The following is a 26,020-nucleotide window of genomic DNA, read 5'->3' on the forward strand; positions in this document are numbered from 1 at the left end:
CAGATTCTGAAGTGCATTACAGCTCTAAAGAACATTATAAATGATAAATGATCTTAAATAAAACAAATACATTTATAGAGATGGTATATACATATATAATTTCACTCTCCTGGGAAACGGAGACCATTTGAATGGGTTGTGAACACAATTAAGTGCACACGGCATTCCATATTATCTGGTAATTGTTGGAAATAGCCATTAACATCAACCTCCATGAAAACAGATGAGATCTATTAAGCTCATTGGCATCCTTTTATTTCAAAGAAGAACAGTAAAAACTGTGTGATATGACATTATGCATAAACGTGAATACAGTATAACTAATTTAATCAAGTACTCGCACACATCATTTTGTAATTTTATATTTTTCAGTCCCCGAAAATGCCACTGCTGTGCTTTTATTAAAAAAAAAAATAATAAATCAGTCATTTTTGTTTGAAGCTTTTTTTAATCCATTTTCTCATTTTATGGTGATAAATTCCCTGTATTTCCAGCTAATGCAGATGTTTTAAATTCCTCAAGCAGTTACTTTTAGATGTACTTTTTCTTATTATTAATAATAACAAACAGCCTTGAAAGTATTTGGACACTTTAGTCAAGTAAAAAAAATACTGAATGTTATTACGGGAGATTATAAGATCTTAAAATCTACTAAAAATGACCAATAAACTGTTATAGTCGTTACTTCTAATATTCTCTTTTTATTAAATAAAATGTCTTAAAGACATAGATCACCCAAAATTATCAATTCTGTCACCTTACTTACACATCACCTGTTCCAAACTTGCTTCACGAAAAAAGATATTTTAAAAAATGTTGAAAACCGGTAACTATTGACTTCCATATTATACATATTTTCCTCAGTTTCCAGCATTCTTCAAACTATCTTTTTTTGTGTGTTTAGAAGAACAAAAACATGTTTGTAACATATTGATGGCAAGTAAATGCTGTGTACATTTTTATTTTTTAGTGAAATCACTTTAAGTGTCCCAGTACTTTTAAGAAAACTACACATCTTCATGTAAAAGTGTCCTCATGTAAATGAAAGTGTTGTAAGCTCTTTCAATCACACTTTTTCTCTGTTCTGCTTTGTTTGTTTGTTTGCACATAGTGGTGGGTTTGGACATCCAGGATGAGATGGGACGGCATGAAGTGGGCCACATAGAGAATTCAATGAAGGTGCCTCTTAATAATGGCCACGGCTGCCGCTTTGAAGGAGAGTTCAGTATTAATAAAGTAAGAAATGCTTCCCGACATCACTTGAAGTCTTTTCAACTTCAGGTTTCTTGTGGAAATGCCTATCATATAATGTGTAGTTACTGTCTTTCTAGAGAATTCACATGATACAGTACACTTACAAAAATAAAACGTTGCCTTCTTAAATTAAGTTGAATCAAATTAACTTCATCAGTAATTCCAACTAATAGTGAACTGACTGAAAGTATCACTTATCTCACATATTATTTTTTTCACAGCATGCCTGTTGGACAAACTAAATGAAGATTGCCCCTGGTGTGTTTGCTTGTTTTATTACGATGTTGACTTGCTCTGTTTTCTGTAGGTTCCAGGAAACTTTCATGTGTCGACACACAGTGCCACTGCTCAGCCCCAGAGCCCTGATATGACCCATATCATCCACAAACTGGCCTTTGGGGCGAAGCTTCAGGTTAGGTCATCCTTTGTACACTCAGTCAGTATGTTCACATGGACACCAATACTCTTGAGTTTAATACCATTATGACAATACTCTAATTAAGAGTCTACCATGTAAACAGTTACTTTTGATGGGCACAATCGAAATAAACACAAATCGATTTGAGACCCGTGGAGTATTCTTTTTTAGTTGCATTATTGAAGAGCATTTGAAGTGCGTCCTTTGTGACAGGATATCCATACACACACTGCTGTTTATGGTGTATTCTCCACACCTTCCGAATCAATCCAGGAACACAGTGTTTTTATTTCCAAAGATTGAAGGTGGAAAATAGCAGTTTTTGCTAAAGCCTGGCACTAAACACATTTCCTTTTTAAGGTCAATATATTGTTGTTCATGTCTCTGTCAAATAAATCAATTCATATTCAAAAACTAAGGAGAAAATAACATTGTGATGTAATGGCGTTTATCAATCTTTGTATTAGAACATTTCAATGGAAATATGAAACGAACATTCTAAAAGCAACTTATATAAACCCCTTAATCATATTATTGCTCTATTCAGATTAAGGTATTTCATTTGATTACTGATGTCCATGTAAACACAGTCAATGTGAAATGCTTGTAATATAAATTAAAATAGTGAATAATACGTTTATCAATCTGTTGCAGGTGCAGCATGTCCAGGGGGCATTTAATGCATTGGGTGGAGCTGACAGACTTCAGTCCAATGGTATGTCTTAATTTTGTTTTAGCCTTTTACACTGTCGACTAGGGTTGCACGATATTGGGAAAAACTAATATTTTATTTGTCTGTGATAAATATTGCGATTTTAATACAGTTTTACAAGATAGTTACGGTTTTTTGAGGAGTCTAACAGTATTCAGGTACAAAAATTAAATTGTCACAATGCAAATAAATACTTTTCTTCTACTTAACCTATCTTCAACTGCATATTTGTATCAAACAACATGATACTAATTTATTTCCAAAAAAAAAAAAAAAAAATCCAGTATCATCGAGAAAAGAAAGAAATTAAAGGCTTAAGGATAAACATTGTAAAAAATAATCTGTCAAAACCAAACGCACTGTGATATTCTATTCAGAAAGCTGGACTTAAATGACAAGGAATAAATAAACGGCAAAAAACGGTCAAACTACTTTCTCTACAAACAAATGTTTGCATGACTATACAGACCAAGTAGAATAATATGACAAGGAAATATCAGTTTGCAACATCAAACAGCGAAACAAGCAGTTTCATGAAAAATGAATGGAAGTGAATGAGACCGGAAGCCTCATGCCAAAAAGATTCAAATGGCAGCGCCCGCTCGTCTGCGGAGAATAAGGTCAATACTTGCCGCATTCGCCATTGTGATATTCTTTAAAATGACAGGGGGCGGTCAAAAGAAACTGACCGTAAAGACAGACCGATAAACAGAGAAGTAGGAAGTTTCCGGAACTACCTCATATCATTAATATCATTCAATATTTAAACAAATTATTTTTTATTGTTTTTTTTAATAAATTATTTTAATGATTATAAGGATTTTTATAACCATTCAAGATTTTTTAAATCAAACTTTGATGCATCACATGCTTTTGTTCATATCTCGCACAGTTTACCTATTAAAGTTTATTAAAATATGAATAATAGGAGAACATGGGTTGCTCTACAAATATATTTTATTATGGCAAGAATAAAAGCAAAAAAAAGTCCACTAACTAAATAAAATACTGATGTTTTTTTTAGATTTAGAGTGCGCTCCACTATTCACACATTACTGTCTAGCTAGTTTCTGTCCTATACTTATGCTAAAAAGCCAATAATGGTCCAATATTCATGTACATTATCACCAATAAAGCCTAGAATAACAGGCCATCAGTATATTGTAAACAGACAGGTTCAAATATTTCTTTTCCAGTTATCAAAGAAATGATTTTTTCCTTAATTATAGTTTTGTAACTATTAAATTGTTTTAAATTCAAAATTAAAGATATACATCAGTTTAAACCCTATGACTGGTGGAAAAACATATTCTGTAATTGTGTGCCTGGGTTTCCACTTTTGCCATGATCTCTTTTGGTTTTAACAAACTTATCCCTCAGGTTTTCCCAAACCTTTTAAAAAAAATTTCTCCTTTCCCACGACTGTTGCTATTTCTAGCCAGGAATTGTTGATGGTTAGGTTATCTCTATGATCACAGATCATAAAGCTGTGTGTACAGTCGTACTGTTTCAGACAAAATCTCTTCAGAGTGATTAATATTCAACTCAAATCAAACGCAACGCCGTGCGCACTGTTCGCTTGAGTTTCAAAAAATGCCGTACGCATCGGCAGTAGAAATCATGTCACGCGACCCACAGCGATCATTTTTTTATATTTATCATTATTGCTTTTTGCTAATTCGTACTAATCATCCGTGTGCAACTGGCCTTAACTGTCATGCCAACTAGTTTCTCAAATATTTGTCACCTGGAAGTCCAAACCCAGCAAGCATTTTTTGATTTTAAAAGATGTCCAATAGACGTCTAAACAAAGTTGTCTCAGCTTAAACAAGGCTAAATTTGGGCTGTTGGTGAAAATTGAATAGACGTCTAAGAATTGGCAAGGCAAGGTAATTTATATAGCACATTTCATACACAATGGTAATTCAAAGTGCTTCACATGAACAAGAATAAAAGAAACAATAAAGTTATTAAAAGAATAAAAAAAATATTAAAACAAATTAAAATGTGTTAAAACAGTTTTTAAAAAATGAAAAAGAAAATAGGTCAAAACTAGACTAGAAAATGAATGACTACACTTATCAAGTCTGTCTAATCTGTCTGTTTCTGCCTAGTTTTGGCCTATTCTTAGATGTCTATTAGATTTTCACTGACAACCCAAGTTTAGCCTTGTTTTAGCCTAGCTGGCTATGTTTAGATGTCTATCAGACATCTAATAAACACAATTGTTTTTTGGGAATAATCATATAAACGCCATTTGTGCCTGTAATAAATAGTGAGTCAGTTTTCAAACCTTAAGTATAAGCAAATGCATAGAACAACCGTGTTATTGCCATGTTACTACTACACACACACACACACACACACTGCTTACTCTTGCAGACTAGTAACAGAGACATCGAGTGGCAATAAGAACTCGAAAACGTCACAGCAGACACAAGTCTCATGGATAAAATTACGAAACAGCACAGAAATAGACTGTAGAAACGGGAGAGAAGGCATACGTCACTTGAATGAAATAAGCACCCATCCTGTCTGAGATTTTAAATCTGTTCAGACCTGCAAAAAACATACTAGGCAAATTATGATAACAGATTTCTTTATTACAATCATTTCTGAAAATGTTATTATGGTAATGGTCACAGTGTTGACATAAGCTACCAACATTTAAACAGGCATAATAACACAAATAACTCTCCAGAAAAGAGAGTTCTTATTTGTTTAATTTCAGCTATTTTAGTTTTCAAATTTAGGAAAAAATAATAATAACATTTTTGGGTCAATACTATTATTAGCGCCCATAAGCAATTTATTTAATTGTCTGCAGAACAAACCAATGTTACATAATGACTTGTCTAATTACCCTAACTTCCCTAATTAACCTAGTTAAGTCTTTTAAATGTCACTTTAAGCTGTTAAGTGAAACAATAATCTAGTAAATGTTCTGTATCGTCATCATGGCAAAGATAAACAATAGCAGGTAATAAAAATTAGTTAATAAAACTATTTTGTTTAGAAATGTGTTGAAAAATCTTCTTTCTGTTAAACAGAAATTGGGGAAAAATATAAAGGAGGGTAATGTATCCAATGTAAATGTATCCATTTTTTATTTATTTTTTTTACTTTCTGCAGCTTTAGCGTCACATGATTACATTCTCAAGATCGTTCCAACAGTCTATGAGGAACTGGGAGGAAAGCAGAGGTTCTCCTATCAGTACACCGTAGCAAACAAGGTAATCTGAGATGCACTCAAGCACGACACTGAGAAGCTTCTGAGTCTAAATATATGAGTGTGCTGTGGTGACGGCTCCTAAATCCAGCCTGTGCTTTCCAGAGACTCGGCTTCAATTATGTTTCTCTTTTATTAAGCACCATCAACCATTTATCACCTCTAAAGACACTTAGGGGACATTTTCATTTTCGGCATTATGTGTGTGTGCGTGTGTGTGTGTGTGTGTGTGTGCGCGTGTGTGACTGAAGACAGTTAATGTGATGTCAGGATGTTTTTATTCAATGGGTATGGAGTTCTGAGAAACTGACTCAGAGTATCAAATGTTTGTCTCGTGGCATTGAAAGGCTCTAGAAAACACCGGATGTGAAGCTGAAACCCGTTACCTGAAAATGTAATGTTTGTATGAGTTTACGTGTTTACTGAGGGATTGTCAACCATGTCAACATCATCACATGTTCAGCAAAGTCTATTGGACATGTGTCATGTCATTCAGACCAAATATAATTACGTTTTTTATTTGCAAAAATAACTTTTTTAATTTAAATTAAATTGTTATTATGCAAATATTTATTTGATTTTTTTATAATTTTTTGTCTTTTTTTTGTCTTTTAATTGATGTTTTACATGAGACCTATTGTAGCTTTGTTTACAAACAAGTGGATTTGCATTTGTGTATTTATTTTTTATGTTATTTAGAATTTCATCTTTCCACATAAATTCAGATTTTTTTTCATTTTCCCAAATTCTGTGCAGGAATAGAAAAAGAAAGTCCACAGATTCTGTCAGGCCCTAAATTGAATTGTCAAAATAAAGTATTATAAGGAAAAGAGAATTGATGTAGTATTTTAGTATTTTAGTAAGCCGCTACTAATTCACCAACGTCATTTTAGAGCTAGTGTTTAAATGATTCTCTAGTGTAATGTAAAGTGATGACAAAACGGGTGATTTTGCTGACATTTCAGGTTATAAGGCTGAACTTGACATGAAATGGCGTACATCTACGGAGATATCTTCTTACAGTGGTACAGTCAACAGTATTTCTCTGTTGCTATCAGGATATCACAATAATTAACCCAGAAAAAAGCAGCACAAACACTACCAGACTCCTGTTGTGTTTGCGATAAGGAGGGGGTGTTCGGGGGTGAGGTCTCTGAATAACACTGTTTAGAACCGGGATAGGAAAGTAACAGTATTAAACTGCATAGTTGCAATCTATGCAAAAGAGAAAGATCGACTTAGAATATCACTTACTATTTTAATTATGATTGAATCAGCTCAAGTTAGAAATCACAGCGTTTTTAATCCTTTAAGCAAGGGCTTATGTGGTCCTGGTGCCATCTTGAGTATGGACAACGTCAACGTCATTGGCTAATGGTCACCAACACGATGTCTCTCATAAATGATAAATATTTTGAAATAGGCACCATCCTTCTAAATAAACTGCATAGTTGCAAACTAAACAACTACATCCTCGACTACAAAAGCCTCAAAAGTACACTATGTTGTCCTACAGCTGCAATATTTGTCAAACTGTAAAGTGTCCTCTTGTTGCTGTATGTGGGCAGAGTAATACAGAAGAGTGAAGAGGCTGTATAAATGCTGTTATTGCAGAATATTGCACGGCTATCAGCTAATCAGATTCAAGAACCAGACAGAACTGTTGTATAAAATGATATTTAGTTAATTAATTGATGTACAATTCCTCATGAAAACTATACTGTTGAATAATACTGTGCATCTGCCAATTATTAAGTGGTCATTTATGTGACTTAGTGTTGCATAATATATAAATGTAAAATTAAAGTCTGGATTTGTGATTGTGTGTGAAAATCAGGGTACATACGGTCATGGAAAACCCTGAAAAGTCATGGAATTTTGACATGGCAATTTACTGGCCTGGAAAAGTTTTGGAAAAACAGAAAAACCCACAAAGTTTTGGAAAAGTCATATAAATTAGCTTAACAAATATCTAAATAATGGAATTAGGGCTGCCCGATCTTGGAAAAATCTGACATTATATTTTGTATTTTTGTGATGTAAATTGCGGTGTGAATATAATTTCACCAGATAGTTTAACAGGTTTATTTGGATTGATTGGGGGGATATTGTAGAGGAGTGAATTTCGAATAATACATAACAAATAAATTACAAGGATAGATAAATAAAATCTAGATAAGATAAAAGTGAATTCTAGTTTTCAGGTATTCACTATTCAGGTACAGATATTGAATAATCAACACTGCATAGTTTTCATTGTACTTTATTTAACCTTTATTCAAGCTACAATGCATTTCTTGTGGCCGGATGTTTAAAAATGTGAAAATTTGAAATGTTCAATTCAATTCAGCTTTATTTGTATAGCGCTTTTACAATGTAGATTGTGTCAAAGCAGCTTCACATAAATGGTCATAGTAACTGGATCAGGGTAGTTCAGTTTTTAGTGTTTAAGTTCACACAGTCACAGGCCTTATAGGGGGACAGTTCACTCAAAGATTAAAATGCACATTTTACTTGTTTTAATATTATAGGAGTTATTAAATTCTTTTTGTGTTCATTTTAAAAAAGAAAACTCACATTACCAAACTTTTTGGTAATGTGTGGTTAAATGGTAAACAATTTTTGGGTGAACTATCTCTTTAGAAATGCACGCAGATGATAAACTTTTACTCCATTATGATTGAACTCTATATCAAACTATAATCCCAACATTGCATACCCTGCGATATGACTATTGTGGATGCACGAGTTGCGATATCGATACGAAACGATATATTGTGCTAACTATATATAAAGACATAGACAATAGACATTACATGAAACATTACATCATGAAAATGTACTTGAAAGTTCTGGAAAAGTCTTGGAAAAGTCATGGAATTTTAGTAGTAAACATGTGAACCCTGGAAATGAAGTAGTGTTTGTTTGTTTGTTGTGTTGTTTTCTAGGAGTATGTGGCGTACAGTCATACTGGCCGCATCATACCGGCTATCTGGTTTCGCTATGATCTGAGTCCAATCACAGTCAAGTACACGGAGAGAAGACAGCCTTTCTACCGCTTCATCACTACCGTGAGCCTCTCTCTGTTGTCATAAGCATGTATATTTGTAGGAAGCTTGGGTTTTCCTTTTGTTTTTAAGTAGTTGATGCACTGTAATCTGCCTTTAAAATGAAAAGATCCTGGGTCCATAACATAATTAAAGACAATAGATCTTGGTTAGCCCTACATTTTTTAAAGAGCAATGAAGAATTTACAGAAGCTGTGGTATTTGGATCCTGGAGCAAGCTTGCCGGGATTACTTAATAAATGTTTATGCGGATACAAATGACTTCATTAGAAAAGTATTCAGTAACTTAATCCAAGCACCAACATAAAAAAATTGTAATCCGATTACTTTTGGATTCCTTAAGTCTTATACTGCATATAAATAAAGTCAAGTAAGAAGATTTATTATTAATGCAATATAGTTGTAAACTATGAAACTAAATGCTCTGCTAATATGATACCAGAACTTTAAAACAGAAATGTTTTTTTCAACAGGAAAATCGAGAATACAAAACTTTCAAATAATTCTGAAATGAAATCCTTCCTTTTTTTAAAACTAGTCTACTATTAACATTTCTACTCTCTTTCAGCTTTTAAGATCATACGAGAGTCTTGTGATAATAATCTAAATAATCTGAGAGTGTTATTTGATACTAATTTAACCTTTGGACTTCATGTTAGCAGTACAGTTTAAATTTAATTTTTTATCTCAGAAACATCGCAAGACTCTGACCAATGCTGGCTCTTTTGGCTGCTAAAACATTATAAACACCATCGTTTTTTTTTTTTTTTCAGATTTGTTTACTATAATGCATTGCTTGTGGTAGCTTCAAAACCCCCACCCTAAGTAAGCTTCATTCAGTTTAAAATTCAGCTGCTAGAATAACTGACAAGGGCCAGGACAAAAGCACATCTCTCCAGTTTTAGAGTCATTGCACTGGCTCCCTGTGAGCTTAAGGATTGATTTTAAAATTGTCATGCTGACCTACAAAGCTTTGTATGGTTTGGCTCCTCATTATTTATCTCAACTTTTAACCATTTACACTCCTTGTTGTGATCTACCATCCTCTAATTATGGTCTTTTAGTGGTACCCCCTACCACAATAATTGAAAACAATATGCAATATTGTTGAGTATTGCAATAATAATGTTTTTTCATATAACAATTCTCGAGATAAATGCTCTTTTTATCAGCTGTTTTTAAATTTATGTTTCCCAGAGATGGGTTGCGGCTGGAAGGGCTCCACTGCGTAAAAACGTGCTGGACAAGTTAGCGGTTTATTCCGCTGTGGCGACCCGGGATTAATAAAGGGACTAAGCCGAAAAGAAAATGAATGAATGAATGAATTGTGCAGCCCTGCGGTTTACATTGCATGGGCTTTATCCACTTTTGCAACTAAATGGAGACAGGCTGAATCGAAGCGGTTTCAAATCTTTTCTTAAAACTTATTAAAGAGTCATGAAAAACCAAAACACATTTCTTGAGATATACATGTTGCAAAAAACACTATTAGGACACATATCGTTAGCTGACAAGTGAAAATTGGTTGTTTTTGCGTTGTTTAGGGCAAAATTTACTTCTGGTTTGAAAAGAAATTTTGAAGCAACGTCACGACGACGAGATCATTGTGTAAATTCCAGCGTGGAGACTGGATGTCTGTACCAGCCAGTGCAAAGTGGCGTCATTGAGTTTTCAGCACTAATTCATGAGAAAGACTTGGTTCGAATCAATCAGTGTGCTCTATTGTGAATGAGATGCAACTTTATATAGTTTTGAAGACTCTTTTCACCTGTTTACTACTTGATACAACATATAGCTTCGAAGACTCTTCGGAGCATGATAAAGCTTTGAATACTCCTTTTACTTGTTACAGTGTTCAGAGAGACGCCATGTTGTGTTGCCAACCGTAATTAAAACAAGTGGAAGAAGAACTATTCGGAGACATGGGTCGTCAGTGCTGCGTTTATAAATGTGCCGTAATGAAGGTTTTGTTTCCATTTTCCCGCAATGAGAGCACATGTGTAGGTTACAGTGGTCTGCTAACATGCAACAAATATTTGCATGTAAGGAACATTATTTACACGAGAGCTTTTTGCATTTGGAGATGGTAAATCTGGATTTGCCATTTGTCTTTTAAAAAAAGACGTTCCAGTTTGTGTTTGTTCAATGTTCGTTGTTTACGTTTCTCCAAATGGCAAGGTTAGTTACTATCGTCAACAGTACTCTTTCAGTTTTTGAAGACATAACTAAGTAGTTTACAGTATTATTACTATAATATTATGAACTGTAAATGCTTTCTTTGGTGTCTTTTTTAAACGGTTGTACAACAGCTACTGTACATTTGTCCTTTAAACCTGAAGTGCGGTGTGAGGTGGTTCCAGACTGATGTTTTCACTACAGATGTAGCATGCTAAGATTACAACAGAGACAATTAAGATGACAACAGTCCACTTTTTCAGTGCAGTACAGTATTTGTGACAGGCACAATGGTGTTTTTATTAGTTGTTTATAGTTTATTTCAACAAATACAGTTGGGAATAATAACTACCATTGCGAGACTTCAATATTCACCTCGTCAGGAGCATCTTCACTTTATTCATGGCCCTTTAAGAACAGATTTCTTCGGTTGTACTCAGACTAGGCTATCAGAACCATGCCCAGGCATGTTTGAGGCCTATTTCCCAGTTCGCTTGACAGGTGTGAGTGCTCTGAATTGGGCCCAGGCCCAATTTTGGTTATATTGTTAAAAAAAATCTGAAATATTTACAGCAGACTTCAAAAAATGATGATGATTTAGTATTTAAAAATGTTTTATTTAGAATACTTACACTTCATACTCTTCATTTTTTCCGGTTTTTCATAGTATATGTATTATTCCAGTACATTTACCTTAAACTGACATATTAACCTCTACCAAACGGTTGATACTTTAGAAATTATGGGATTTAAAAAAATAATAATAATACATTGAGTGTGTTAACTAGTGACATTAGGAGTTAAGAAATCCATTTTTTTTTTTGGTGGGAGAGTTAAGAGCCTCAAAAGTGCTGTCTGCTCATCAAAAGATTTGACTGTGTGTCCCTGCATATCAAACGACTTAAAACAATACAAAACAATATAACTAAAGCAATTTCCATTGTACGGATTGAGAGCGCATCTCTTCTGTTAAACTGAACAGTTGCATAATCGATGACGTAAGCATGCTCAGGCTCGGAAGGGAAAAAATGCAATGTGAGTACAGGCCAAGAGGGAGAGGCGAGGGGGGACAATTGCACATGGGCCAGGTTCAAGACAATGATGTATGATGTTTTTACTTTAAGATTATTTTAAGGGTTGTTGTCTTTACCCTTTGTTGTAATTTTTTACCTTCATCTGTGTAAAGCATTTTGAGATGTACCCTTTTATGCATAGGTCTCAAACTCGATTCCTTCAGGGCCACACTTTTGCACAGTTTTGCTCTAATCTTAAACACCTGATCCAACTATCCAAGAGACCATTAAGCAGGCGTGAGTGCATTAGAATTGGTTGGAGATAAACTATGCAGAGCTGCGGTTCTCCAGGAATTGAGTTTTAGGGTGCTTTCACACCTGTGAATCGATTCAGTTGTTCCGAAACAGAGATTACAATTGTTACATTGTTGCTCTTTGCTCTTGGAGCGGTTCGCTTTCACACTGCAAAGTTTCTAATCAGACCAAAAGAGCTAAAACAAGTCACGTGTGAGTAAACTCTCCTTACATTGGTCAGAGTGTCAGGGTTTATTTTGCAGCGTCCCGCTCAGCTGTCAGGAGAGGTGGTGGTTTGGTGGTGATTGACAGGGAGCGCGCGCGACGTGTCTGAGGAGAGACGCAGTGGGGAGGGGTGAGAAGGGTGCGCAACGATGCCTATTTGAGGACCGGGAGGGAGACGCGAGATTACCGGAAGATCATCATCACTCGTTTGCGGGCATCGGTAGACTCGCGAAACTTCCCGCCCTATTCATAATTATCTCTTCATATAGCCGTAAGCCTATTACATATCCATAAAACACTGTGATATAACCGCGCTCGGATCGGATCGCTTTCTCACTGCAATCGAACCGCTCCAGGGTTCGTTTCAATCGAGCCGAGACCACCTCATTCAAGCGATTTTGGAGCGATTACTTTGGCGCAGAACAGAGCGCGATTACCCTGTTCACATATGCCAAACGAACCGCGCTAACTGGGCAAACAAGATACGTTCCGAAACAAAAGTGTAGGTGTTAAAGCACCCTGAGAGCATTGTTTTAAAGACTCTATTATTCTTATTATTGTAAATGGTGTATGCTTGTACAGCACTTTGTTAGACGTATAAATAAACATTGACCTGACTAATTCTAATGATTTACATCGACCGTGTCTTTCTCTCCATCATCAGATCTGTGCCATCATTGGCGGGACGTTCACCGTGGCCGGTATCATCGACTCCTGCATCTTCACAGCCTCTGAGGCCTGGAAGAAAATCCAGATTGGCAAAATGTCATGAATTGTATTTGCATGTCAATCACGCCTTTTATTTATGCCAGCCAAACCTCTGTCCACTCATCTTCACACCCCGTTATGACCCATACCAACCACAACCAGAATAATGTTGCGTCATCCCAGATGGCTTTTTCTGTGCGCTCATTCAGAGTCACATTTAATGTGAATAATTCCAGAGCTTTCATTTGGTGGAGGAAGGTGGTTTCCTTATTTCACTGCCATGCCAAATTCATCTGCACTTCTTAATGCAGCCTTGCGTTTAGAGAACTGCTGTGGAAAGAACCTGTTTTTTTTACTCGTAGGAAGGACACCTGGCTTTTCTCTTTTAATACTGTTTAGTGTTACAAGTGGCGTAGTGTGATTTTGAGAGGTCAGTGTGAATCCGCTTGAACAGAATTCCTCTACATTGGGTTGATTTTTACCCTCATTGGGACTGAACAGCATTAAAGGGTTAATCTCATGAAACCTCTTAAAGAATATTGCACCATAAAATGAAACACGAAATTTTTTTAATCTAAAGTATTTTCATGTTGGCTGTAATTAATAATGAAAAGTGTTTTAGTTTCACTTATTTTGTCAGTTTATTTACACATCTGAATTGTGTTTTGGTATTTTGATGTCTGATCTGCTGACATCTGATGTTAAAAATGAAATCATAAGTGTATTTTATTAACATTTTGGTTTTTTTAAGTGATATAGACACTACACTACACATTTGACTATTGAGTAATATGAATTAGTTGCATGTACTTACTATATACTTGGGTTTAGAATGACTTTTTATTTGGCATAATTCATTATAATTACAATAGTAAGTACATGGTGTATGTGTAACTATGTCACCTTAAATTAACGTGTCATTTTTGTGTAGTAGTTTTGAAACTATATATTGCATAAGAATAAATATATATACAAAATAAATCTGTAAAACTACAGAAAATGTACCGGCAGCTCATTACTCTTAATTTATGTCAAAAACTCCAATAATATATCATTTCAAACTACTAAAAACCTCAATAAAAGTCACTTTAAAGTGAATCTTTTTCCCTCTAATGTTGTCAGAGCAGAAATCAAGGTCCCATAATGCAATTCGAAAGTGAAAATAAATGCACTGCACCCATGAGTCAGGGAGATGAACAGATATTTTTAAAGTGTAGTGTAGATTGTTTATAGTTAACAGTTAAACTCTTTTGCTGTTTAACAAAAACGGGGGCTCGTCCGGGATTTAAATCATAAACTGTAAAAAGGGATTAGTTGATTTTGCTTAAAGTGAGTAAACCCATTGACACTAGGAATTTTTAAGTTGTCTAAATTTTATATGTTGACTTAATTTAAATATGCACATTATTTATTTGCTTAATAATTTTTAAGGCAGCAGCTTTTTTAAGTGAAGTCAACTAATCGCTTAATACGTTGTACCCCTAAACCCAATTCTCATTTTATTAGGCAGATTTTAAACACATCAGAGTAGTATCGCCTTTATCATTTGCAGTTTTTAATAGGTTTTAATGTTTTTTTTTATTGTTGACAGTCAGATTGAATATCCTAGTTAAATGTTGTACATTTTCATAAAAACACCAACACAGTTTTAAAGTTGTTACATTAGATTTATTTCCTCCACGATATATATATATATATATATATATATATATATATATATATATATATATATATATATATATATATATATATTTGTGAGTTAAGTGTTTCATGAGATTAACTTGTACATCATTTAAAGCAGTGTTTTTGTTATGCAGTGTGTATTCTCTGTTTTTCCATGGTACATTGGGTTTTCTTGCACTCGAGTGGCTTTCTGATTACAGGCCTCTATTTTGGTTTATTGTATTCACTTTTAAAGTGTTCAACTGAAGGGAAGTTTATGAATGTTTTTGTATTTTTTTGTATCCTAAAGGTTATCTTGAAGGAATGTTTTTAAGTTTATTTCCGTATCATTCAAGGGTATTTTGTGGCTTAATGATACTTTTATTTCCACAGCCCATAATGGTTTATTGGTTATCCTTTATTGTTTTGGAGATTATGCTGGAAACGTGTTGTTTATGTCTCGTCAAGCCCTGCCGTAAAGATCTTGAATCATTTCCTGCCAGTGTTATGACCGCAGATCTGGTTGAGCTGGTTACACTGGACCGTTCCTTATGAAAGTAAACAATGGTTCGAATCTGTGATGCGCTGTTGCGGTAGACATGGCAACTGGGGTATATTTTCATTCAATAAGAAACAGAAACCACAACACTACATTTCAACCTGACCAGTCGTTTGTTATTGTTTTAATCTAAGGACTCTGAAACTGCTTAGTTTATTTTTGTTGTTCTCGTTTTTTATCTGATGGTGGATCTCAACTTCCTGGTTGCACCTTTGTTTATCATGGTTAGATTAAACCACAGCAAAAGCCAGTTACGTTGTTGTATGTTTGTTCTTCTTTGTACGTCTTTTCAAAATTTGGGTTACCAATTATTTTTTACTTTCATTTCTTCAAAATGTTAATAAAGGTTTGCCATAATGTAATAAAAAGGAGAAAAAATAAATTATGGGGACATGTAAATCAAGAGTGAAGTTGTTTTCTTATTTCAGTTATTATTTGTTTTCTTTCAGTCTAATTGTCAGATTATAACCATTTCTACTAATAAAATGTGTTTTTCAAACATACATTCCACACTACAAAGGCAAAGTGCAGTAATTACTCATTTGGTTAAAACTGAGTAAATGTCTAGAAAAGGTTTTGTGACTGTCCAGATTCAGTTTTGTGCAATTTTGTAAAAGCAAGTTTGTACTATTTGCAGTAATTACAAAAGCCAAGCTAACATAAAAAAAATAAAATAAAAAAATTGGTAAAGGCATTTTGCATAGAGACTGCATTTTAACTTTGGAGGACAGCACACACATGTATAGTAGTGGCCAAAGTTATTAGAACAGCCGACAGATCTGAACACTTGATCTCTTTTACTTCTAAAACATTGATTTCATTTGATAATGGCTGCTTTGAGCACAGCCTTAATATTTGGTGGTATGTCCAAAACTTTTACAGTCATCACAGCAGCACATATCTCTGGTACACTAAAAATTATGACAAAGTGTCATGACAACAAATGTTTTTATGTTACTTTAACAAGTAAATCAGGTTTCAACTACAGCTACTATTTATATAAAGTTTAACTTAATATATCTCGGTCAGTTTTATTGATTGAAGTTGAGATGACTAGAAAAGTTCATTTGATTCAACTAAAAGATTTAAGGCACACTGTAAAAAAAAAAAAAGAAAAAATATATATATATATATATATATATATATATATATATATATATATATATATTTTCTTTTTTTCCCGGCAGTTGAGAAATTTACTGTAAAATAATGGACGTTAAATTACATAAATTTGCTGTAAAATTATGGACGTTAAATTACAGAAATTTACTGTAAAATAGTGGACATTAAATTGCAGAAATTTACTGTAAAATAGTGGATGTTAAATTACAAAGATTTACTGTAAAATAACAGCTATTAAATAACAAATTTACTGTAAAATAACAGATTTTACTGTTTGCTGTGAAATAACACGTTAAATGACATTTTCTGCCAAATTGAATTACAATAATTTTTTTAATTTAATGTCTGCTATTTTATAGGAAATTTCTGTTATTTAATGTTCTGTTATTTTATGTTGTTTTCTGGCTCCCCAGCTGTGTGAAATAACAATTTTTTTGTTTTTTTTTCAAAGTGCAGGAAGATTTTTTTTTTCTTTCAACACTGAACTCTAAAGGCTAACGTTATCCCATGACTTCTGCAACTGAACAAAGACTGTTCTGTTAATTATGTGAAGGAACATGAGTGCATGACATTGAAATAGCTGTGTGTTTGTGTGTGTGTTTATATACACGTACAGAAAATGACCTAGTTGTGCTTATGATGCCTCTGTTTTATGGTTTATAGACTTTGTTTAATTGAGTTATTTTTTAGCCCATTGTTTTAAATATTTTGAGGCGAGAATAAAATAGTTGAATGAAATGCATTTAAAATATAGCACAATACAATTTTTAAAAGTATTATAAAAAAATAGTACTAATATAAAATAATTAAATAACATTTCAAATGTTTGTCCTTTCAAGAAACATTTTTTCATGAATTGTGAAACCATACCATTGAATACACTGAAGAAATTATATGATCAATTAGTCCTGACAGCAAATGCGTATTAAACTAGGTTAATCATGTTCAATGGACTCATGGTTAATTCAGCTTACAAAGTTGTGGCAACCCACTTTTTTTTTTTTACAGTGTAGTAATGTAAATAAACATCTAATAAAAGGCTTTTCTTTTCTTAGTTGTTTTACTTCATACATTCGTTTAATAAAAATGTTTCCACTAATAAAAAAGAATCTGTAAATCCATTAATACATTCAAAATTGAACACAATCTGAAAACTACTTAATATCAAATATTAAGACCTCACCAGTCAAAATAAGATATATTCCTTTATTTTTTTTCTCCATTCTGCTTCATTTCTCATTATTTTGTACAAATAAAAGCTGTTTACTCTTTATATAAAGATATATGGAACTAAAGTGATAAAATACTTTATTGGTTTTGAAATTGATGTAATGGTGCCACCCAGTGGCTGCTGAGAGAATTTTACAAAGCTACAGTCAGTTCAGTAAGTGTGAGTGGGAGAGGGGGGTCAGGACTGGGATATGACTGGCCAATCAGTCTTGTTACAGGTTGGAGGTTGCCGGGCAGGTTTCCTTATAAACGGCCTGGTCTGAGGAGGAGAAGTAGTCGCTGACGCCCTCCTCTGACAGATGACCGTACTCGTTGTTGTAGAAGGTCTGGCCTGAGAGTTGAGTGAAGAACACTGGACGGAGCAAACCACCACCGCTGCCGCTGCTGCTCACCGATGGACAACTGATGAGGCGCTCAGTGCTTTGGCCCGTCGTCGCACTGCACAGTTCACACAATGATTAATATTGCTCTTATGAATAACTCATGACTCTTATGATCAAGTTTTCACCTACTGTGTCAACATGGCTCCTCTGTGCTTGTGTTCAAACCTCTCCAGTTCATCTGATGCCAAAACCATCCCACTGTCTGTCTGACTGTCCTGTAGAAACACTGTAACTGTTAGAGACTGTGTGTTTGTGTGAGTGTGTACAGTACTCACCATTTGAAGTGGATAACAAATTGGATAAGTGGATAAGTTATCAGAGTTGTAAAAGTATTCTACATCTATTCTTGTCTTTGGACAATTAAAAAAAATCCACTACAGATTTTGACTACTGTATTCATCTTTTTAAAGAAAAAAAATGTTGTATCGATTATGTATGAAGACTATTGTTTAAGAAAATATAAGGGGTCACCAACTTTATCATCATTTATTTCATTCATTCATTTTCTTTTCAGCTTAGTCCCTTTATTAATCTGGAGTCACCACAGTGGAATGAACCGTCAACTTATCCAGCACGTTTTACACAGCTGATGCCCTTTCAGCTGCAACCCATCTCTGGGAAACATCTATACACACTCATTCACATACATACACTACGGACAATTTAGCCTACCCAATTTACCTGTACCACGTCTTTGGACTGTGAGGGAAACAGGAGCACCTGAAGGAAATCCACGCGAACATGGGGAGAACATGCAAACTCCACACAGAAACGGCAACTGACCCAGTCGAGACTCAAACCAGCAACCTTCTTGCAGTGAGGCAACAGCAATACCTACTGCGTCACCCTCATTTATTTCATTTTTTAAAAATACTGAAAATCAACTCTTGATAATATAGCAGTTTATCTTCATGGTTGGACATTTTCATGTAGTGTTTTTTATTTTGTATAATTATATAGGTTTTGTCTTTATGACTTGGACATTTTTTTAGTAAATAGGGCTGTGACACCACAGGACAACAGAACGATCATTTTCAAGTGGTTCCAAAAAGTAAATATGTGAAAGTTCATTCATTCATTCATTTTTTTTTTTGGCTCAGTCCAGGGGTGGGCCAACTTGGTCCTGGAGGGCTGGTGTCCTGCACAGTTTAGCTCCAACTCTAATCAAACACACCTGCTTGTAGATTTCTAGTGATCTTGAAGACACTGATCAGCTTGTTCAGGTGTGTTTGATTAGTGTTGGAGCTAAACTGTGCAGGTCACCGGCCCTCCAGGACTGAGTTTGCCCATCCCTGGCTTAGTCTCAAATTCATCTGGGGTCGCCACAGCGGAATGAACTGCCAACTGTTCAGCACATAGCATATGCACTTCTAGCTACAACCCAGTACTAGGAAACACTCATACACTCTCAGATGCATACACATATATTACGGACAGTTTAGTTTATTCAGTTCACCTATACCGCATGTCTTTAGACTGTGGGGGAAACCGTAGCACCCGGAGAAAACCCATGCGAACACGGGGAGAACATGCAAACTCCACACGGAAACGGCAACTGAGCCAAGGCTCGAACCAGTGACCTTCTTGCTGTGAGGTGACAGCACTACCTATGGCACTACCGCATCATTGTAACTGGCGTTACGTTTTCTCAAGTATTTGTACTTTTTTTTCTTTTAAGTGATGCATTACTTTACTCGTTACTTAGAAAAGTAATATTATAACATAACTTGGTAACCAACACTGGTTATTGTCCATACTGATGTGTTTACAAATGACATGATGTTGCATTTTCACTGTCCCACATGACAAATTGAATATAATTAGTTTAGTCATCAATTAAAATGCAGTAAACGGTTTTACTTGTCTTCCATGAAGCTCTTGTTAAAAAACTGTTTACATTTCGAGCCAAATCTCATAACTGTCTCAAGCATAGTTCAATGATTTACAACTAGTCAATTAAAAATAAATGATAAAATCTTTCATAAACACATCAGGTCTGCTTTTACAAGTGACTATTTTAGTTAATTACAAACAAACAAAAAATAATCCATGTATCTTTAAAAACTTATATGATGCGTTTTGTCAGTAAAAACAATGTTGTGGGGCGACACGATGATGTTAGCACTGTTGCCTCGCAGCACAAATTGCCGGCTGGACCTGATAGCGTTTCTGTGTGGAGTTTGCATGTGTGTTGGCGTGGGTTTCCTCTGGGTGCTCAGGTTTCCCCCACAGTCCAAAGACATGCGGTACAGGTGAATTGGGTAGGCTAAATTGTCCATAGTGTATGAGTGTGAATGAGTGTGTATGGACGTTTCCCAGAGATGGGTTGCAGCTGGAAGGGCATCCGCTGTGTAAAACATGTACTGGATAGGTTTGGTGGTTCATTCCACTGTGACGACCCCAGATTAATAAAGGGACTAAGCCAAAAAGAAAATGAATCAATGAGTGAACGCCAGTTACTTTTTAGTTCAGTTAATTAGCTTTTTAAAAAATTGCTGAAGTAAAATGAGTCTTAATGAATCATGCTGTCGATGAGAAAATGTGTTCATTATTTTGAACACATAAAAGAAAAGGAAAAGGGGATTATAGTCTCGATTGACAGTGATTTTACTAAAGACAAAAAATACAAAAGTAGCAATCATTGCTTTAAACTTTCATTAATCTGTTTATTTGGCATGTAGAGCTCTGGAGTCAGGAAATTCTCAAATAACATCCTACATTTTTTTATGTGTAAATGTGTAAATTTTTGAAGGTAAATGAAGGTGTAGGTTATACAGTGTTTTGTTAATTGAAGAGCTCTTCTATTAAAAAGAAAGAAAGAAAAACGTGTTTTGAAAGAGATCAAGCCTCAGCCAGGAAATAAAAAGTAACGCAAAAGTAACTCAAAAGTACACATTACTTACCATAAAAAGTAACTAAGGCTGTGTCCGAAACCGCATACTTCCATACTATATAGTACGCTAAAATCAGTATGCGAGCCGAGTAGTATGTCCGAATTCATAGAATTCGAAAATCAGTAGGCGAGAAGTACCCAGATGACTTACTACTTCCGGCGAGATTCTGAAGTGCGCATCCCATGCACGCTGTGCTATCCTATAATGCCCTGCGAGAGAATTCATGAATGGAAGTGAGGCAACGCAACTGACACAGGTAGGTCCGAATTCCATTCATACTTTTCACATTCATACTGTATAGAGCTTACTTTTTTAACGGCCGAGTAGTAAGTTTAAATTCAAATGCAGTACCTACTGAGTAGTACGCGGTTTCAGACGCAGCCTAAGTAACTTGACTAGTTAAATTTTAGGGATTACCTGTTCAAAAGTAAATTTCCCCAACACTGACAATAACATAAATGTATACATGTATGCTGGAGGACGTAATCGACGTACATGCTGTGTCTTGTGTGATGTCATTTCCATAGGAAGTTCCTCAAAGGTCTTCACTCGAGAATGACATGTGCTGGAGGGCCCGACCATCACACAGCCAGCAAACGGCACGCAGTTGTAATATCTGGCCAGAGACAAGAGAAGAATATATTCAACAGAAGTGCAGTCAAGAGTCCAGCAATATCCTGTTATGTAACCCTCAAGATGTTTTTGCTCCTTTCATTTCAGGTTTATGTGACAGAGACAATGCACATCAATAATACAAAAACATGTACAATGTGCCAGACTTTTTCATCTGGACTGATGCTAAAATAGTCACCCTGAAAACATAACATGATGAATCAATACATAATATATACAAGCTTCAAACTTATGCAACATTTCTACAAACTATACATCGCTACTATGATATGCCTAAAACTGACAGATCAACATTCAAACACATATACAACTGCCAGACAAAACAGTCAATATACCTTCACCGGCCACTTTATTAGGTACATATATAAGTACCAGGTTGGACCTCATTTTGCTTTCAGAATTGCTTTAATCCTTCAATCCTTCATGGCAACGATTCAACAAAGTACTGGACATATTCCTCAGATCCATATTGACATGACAGCATCACGCAGTTGCTGCAGATTTGTCGGCTGCACATACATGATGTGAATCTTCCGTTCCACCACATCCCAAAGGTGTTCCATAAGATTGACTCTGGTGACTATGGAGGCCATTCGAGCTCAGTGAACTCGTAGTCATGTTCAAGAAACAAGTCTGAAATGATTTACGCTCTATCAGAAGATGGGTACACTGGTCATAAAGTGATAGACATGGTCAGCAACAGGTAGGATGGCATTAACACGATTGGTATTAATAAGGCCAAAGTCTGCCAAGAAAATATTCCCCACCCACACCATTACACCACCACCATCAATCCGAACCGTTGATATAAAGCAGGATGGATCCATGTTTTTTTATGTTGTTGATGCCAAATTTTGACCCTACCATCTAAATGTTGCAGCATAAATCTAGACCCATCAGACCAGGCAACATTTTTCCAATCTTCTATTGTCCAGTTTTGGTGAGCCTGTGCAAATTGTAGCCTCAGTTTCCTGTTCTTAGCTGACAGAAGTGGCACCTGATGTGGTCTTCTGCTACATGAGGCCTAAGGTTTGACATGTTGTGCATTCAGAGATGCTCTTCTGCATGCCTCAGTTGTAACTAGTGGTTATTTGAGTTACTCTTGCCTTTCTATCAGCTCGAACCAGTCTGGCCATTCTCCTCTAACCTCTGGCATCAACAAAGCATTTGCATCCACAGAACTGCCGCTCACTGGATATTTTCTCTTTTTTGGACCATTCTCTGTAAACCCAATCAGTAGATCAGCAGTTTCTAAAATCCTCAGACCAGCCTGTCTGGCACCAACAACCACATTCAAAGTCACTTAAATCACCTTTCTTCTCCATTCTGATGCTCAGTTTGAGCTGCAGCAGATTGTCTTGACTATGTTTACATGAATAAAAGCATTGAGTTGCTGCCATGTGATTGGCTGATTAGAAATTTGCGTTAACAAGCAGTTGGACAGGTGTACCTAATAAAGTGGCCAGTAAGTGTATATCATAATGCATGAGTATCGTAGGAGCAACAGTAGCAATAACCATTTAATTAGAATACAATCAAACAACCTTGTTTAATAAAACAAGAAATCAATATCATTAAGTTTGGTAATATTAATGTTGACAACTACTTTAAGTAAAACTTAGAGGAGGTATAAGCTTTAACTGAAAACATTCTTTGACTAAATGCACATTTTCTTGACCACACAATCATCTCTTACAGCACTTCTTACTAATTGAGAACCATTTGGTGCTAAGTTTACACACTGGCTCAATACCTGAGGTGCCAGTCCATATTTGTCCTAACATGTAAACAAGATGCTCACTAATGTAAATGCATTATATTTTGTAGTGTTTCATTCACAGCAGGCACACAACCTCATAAGACATTAATATTAGGTTAGATTTTGGTTGTGACAACAGGTGACCAAAATTTAATGTCTAGCCAGCATCTAAGGACAATGTTATTTTGATGTCCAATAATGACGTTAAATGACGTTGAAGTTTGGTTGATTTTAGGTTGTGTTGAAAAGTGACCAAATTCTGACATTTATTTGTCAGGTATGGCAACCGAAATCCAAAGACTGATAGACATCATAGCGCTAACATCCACACAACGTCAAGCTAACATCATTAGACCTTGATATTGCTCCTCGCCACTGTTGCACATCAATGGATTTGCTCTTCAGTGTTTGGACTTTCAGCAGTGACAACTAAACCACACTGAACTGAACTTTAACTCTGAAAACTGGACTGACAGTTTCAATTGCAGTTTACTAGAACTTCTATGTTAAGCTACTTTGACACAATCTACTTTGTAAAAGCACTGTAGAAATAAAGATGAATTGAATTGAATTGATATTTGGTTGATTTTAGGTTGCATCTTGGACAATAACGTTGGCCTGACATTAGGCTCTGATGTCAACCCAATTTTCATTTCCAAACAAAAAGCAAAATCCCCACAATGCTCAATCTGATTTCATGTTGACATCCCGTGTCTGCTGGGTTGTCTTTAAGGTAAATCTGACTGCTTTATTGTAGACTTTATTCAAATATAAATATGAATAATAACACCATCTCCTAACCAGAAAAGATACAGCAAGATTCCAATGACAAACAAATTGTCTGTCCATACCAGATGCTATATCACAGAAAAAAAAATAAAGGCATTGCTCAACCAAAATTAAAATCTCTCACACTTTAAATATTTATTTATTTCTGAACACAAAACAGATATTCTATAGAATGTCTGAAAAAACAGCCACCAACATCCATAGTAGGAATAAAAAAATACTATGCAAAACAGATTTGAAGGAAGATTACAATTTTTGTGCGAACTATCCCTTTAAATAACAGACCCATTCATAAGCATAGAACATTGCACTGCACTTCAACTGCAATAGACAGGTTTATAATGAATATTAAACATCACTGACATTGTTAAAAGTACATACTAAATGTGACTGATGTTGTTGATTCTCATTTCTAATGTTCATGTTTAAACTATATGCTAGTTAAACGATCTGTTACAGTTTTTTCCATATGGTTACAAATATGCAAAATTGTATTTAAACTCACATTAAAATCATTCTACACTGAATAATGCACATAATCAGTACTAGTAAAGATCATTGTTATAGTAATGTATGCTGTTGTACCTACTGCAATGTCACAAAAATAAAACTATTTTCTAAATTACACAAAAACTCAGATTGACATGAAAAAAAGATGTCAAGGTTTCACATCGCATGTAGTTAAGACACTGTTAATGTTACAGATATGTTTAACTCAATTACACATCTGCACACAATTCTCAAAAAATGTGTAAGATATTTTCAATTCATTGTTTTTAAGATTTAATTAATGTTTAATACATAAATGTAATTCTACTTAATGAAAATCTCTCTCTCTAAAGACTGCTCATTTACCCTTTTTAGCAACTACAAGACAGGGAATGACGTCTATATTATAAATAATATTTCAATATAATGATCTATGAATATTTCTTTTAGAAGATCCTATTAAAATGTTAATATAAAATAAAAAACGCCAGACTTTTGAAGAAGATTCATTTAATTAATCTTAACAAGTCTTTGCATTACTGCAGTGTATATTTTTAAAGCTACGTAGCCTTATATAACTAAGCCCTAAAATGTCATCTTACAGCGAAACATGATTGAGGATTATATCTGATATTTATAACTGATGCATTTTAAATTTAGATCTTACCGATTTACTCAACATTAATGAACATAATTTCATTTATTATTTTGGCCATCTGCGGCATATTCTTTTATATAAAACAACATCAGCCATAAAACCCTAATGTATCACATATGACACTCATGACTAAAAAGATATAGTTTGTCTAAAGATTCCATAAACTGTTCCTTTTCCAAATAACACATATCCGGCTTACATAGCTGAGAAGGCTAGAAGTAAATGTAAGGTGATGTAAATGTTGCTGTACCGTGTTGGCAGTGTGTTGCAGGCCAATCTGATCTCCTCTTGTGATGGTGGTCTGGAAGAAGCTTGTGAGAAGCCATCGTCCTCTGAGCTCTGAGACACATTGAACGGGATTTCCTAAAAAAAACACACACACACACACACATGATTACAGTTAATCAAAAACATGTACCATTGGCCATTAGGAATGTAATAGTACAAATATTTGTTCCAAAAAATTCAGGTGAAGGTTTATTAGTTTAGCATGTTTGTGTTTTAAATAATATAATGTCATTTCAAACCACTGCATACTGTATGTACTTTAGGTTTAGAGGTCAGGCTCATTTGAATTATGTGCTTGAGCCTACAGTATTGCAAAACATAAAATACGTTGCTTTAAGAACGTTTGGTTGCACATTTCAGGGGACTAATCAACTAGATGGTTCTGTCTACATTTTGAAAATCTGAGATATGTTACGTAGGGTACGCTTTCTTTTGAAACATTTTAGATATACGACTAT

The 26,020-nt window shown here is 34.9% G+C and overlaps 2 protein-coding genes across 10 annotated transcripts in view; one reads left to right on the top strand and one right to left on the bottom strand.

Annotated features, from left to right (window-relative positions):
- The window catches only part of ergic1 (endoplasmic reticulum-golgi intermediate compartment 1), a 46,184-nt gene extending 30,468 nt beyond the window's left edge, over positions 1 to 15,716 (top strand). Inside the window, 6 exon segments of one of the 2 annotated variants that reach the window (NM_001029962.2) lie at positions 1,112 to 1,236; positions 1,562 to 1,666; positions 2,327 to 2,387; positions 5,517 to 5,617; positions 8,562 to 8,684; positions 13,053 to 15,567. In NM_001029962.2, the coding sequence (NP_001025133.2) occupies positions 1,112 to 1,236; positions 1,562 to 1,666; positions 2,327 to 2,387; positions 5,517 to 5,617; positions 8,562 to 8,684; positions 13,053 to 13,160 (623 nt within the window). In that variant the 3' untranslated portion in view covers positions 13,161 to 15,567. 2 annotated transcript variants of the gene reach the window in all.
- Positions 15,717 to 17,631: 1,915 nt separating this feature from the next.
- flt4 (fms related receptor tyrosine kinase 4) overlaps positions 17,632 to 26,020 on the bottom strand; it is a 141,185-nt gene continuing 132,796 nt past the window's right edge. For all 8 annotated transcript variants that reach the window (XM_073921140.1, XM_009307792.5, XM_017358976.4 and 5 more), the window contains 4 exons: positions 25,525 to 25,637; positions 21,442 to 21,562; positions 18,182 to 18,267; positions 17,632 to 18,107 (listed from right to left, as the gene is read on the bottom strand). In XM_073921140.1, the coding sequence (XP_073777241.1) occupies positions 17,882 to 18,107; positions 18,182 to 18,267; positions 21,442 to 21,562; positions 25,525 to 25,637 (546 nt within the window). In that variant the 3' untranslated portion in view covers positions 17,632 to 17,881. The remainder of the gene's footprint in view (positions 18,108 to 18,181; positions 18,268 to 21,441; positions 21,563 to 25,524; positions 25,638 to 26,020) is intronic.

This window comes from Danio rerio, chromosome 14 (genome assembly GCF_049306965.1).
Source record: "Danio rerio strain Tuebingen ecotype United States chromosome 14, GRCz12tu, whole genome shotgun sequence".
In the NCBI taxonomy this organism is placed as follows: domain Eukaryota; kingdom Metazoa; phylum Chordata; class Actinopteri; order Cypriniformes; family Danionidae; genus Danio; species Danio rerio.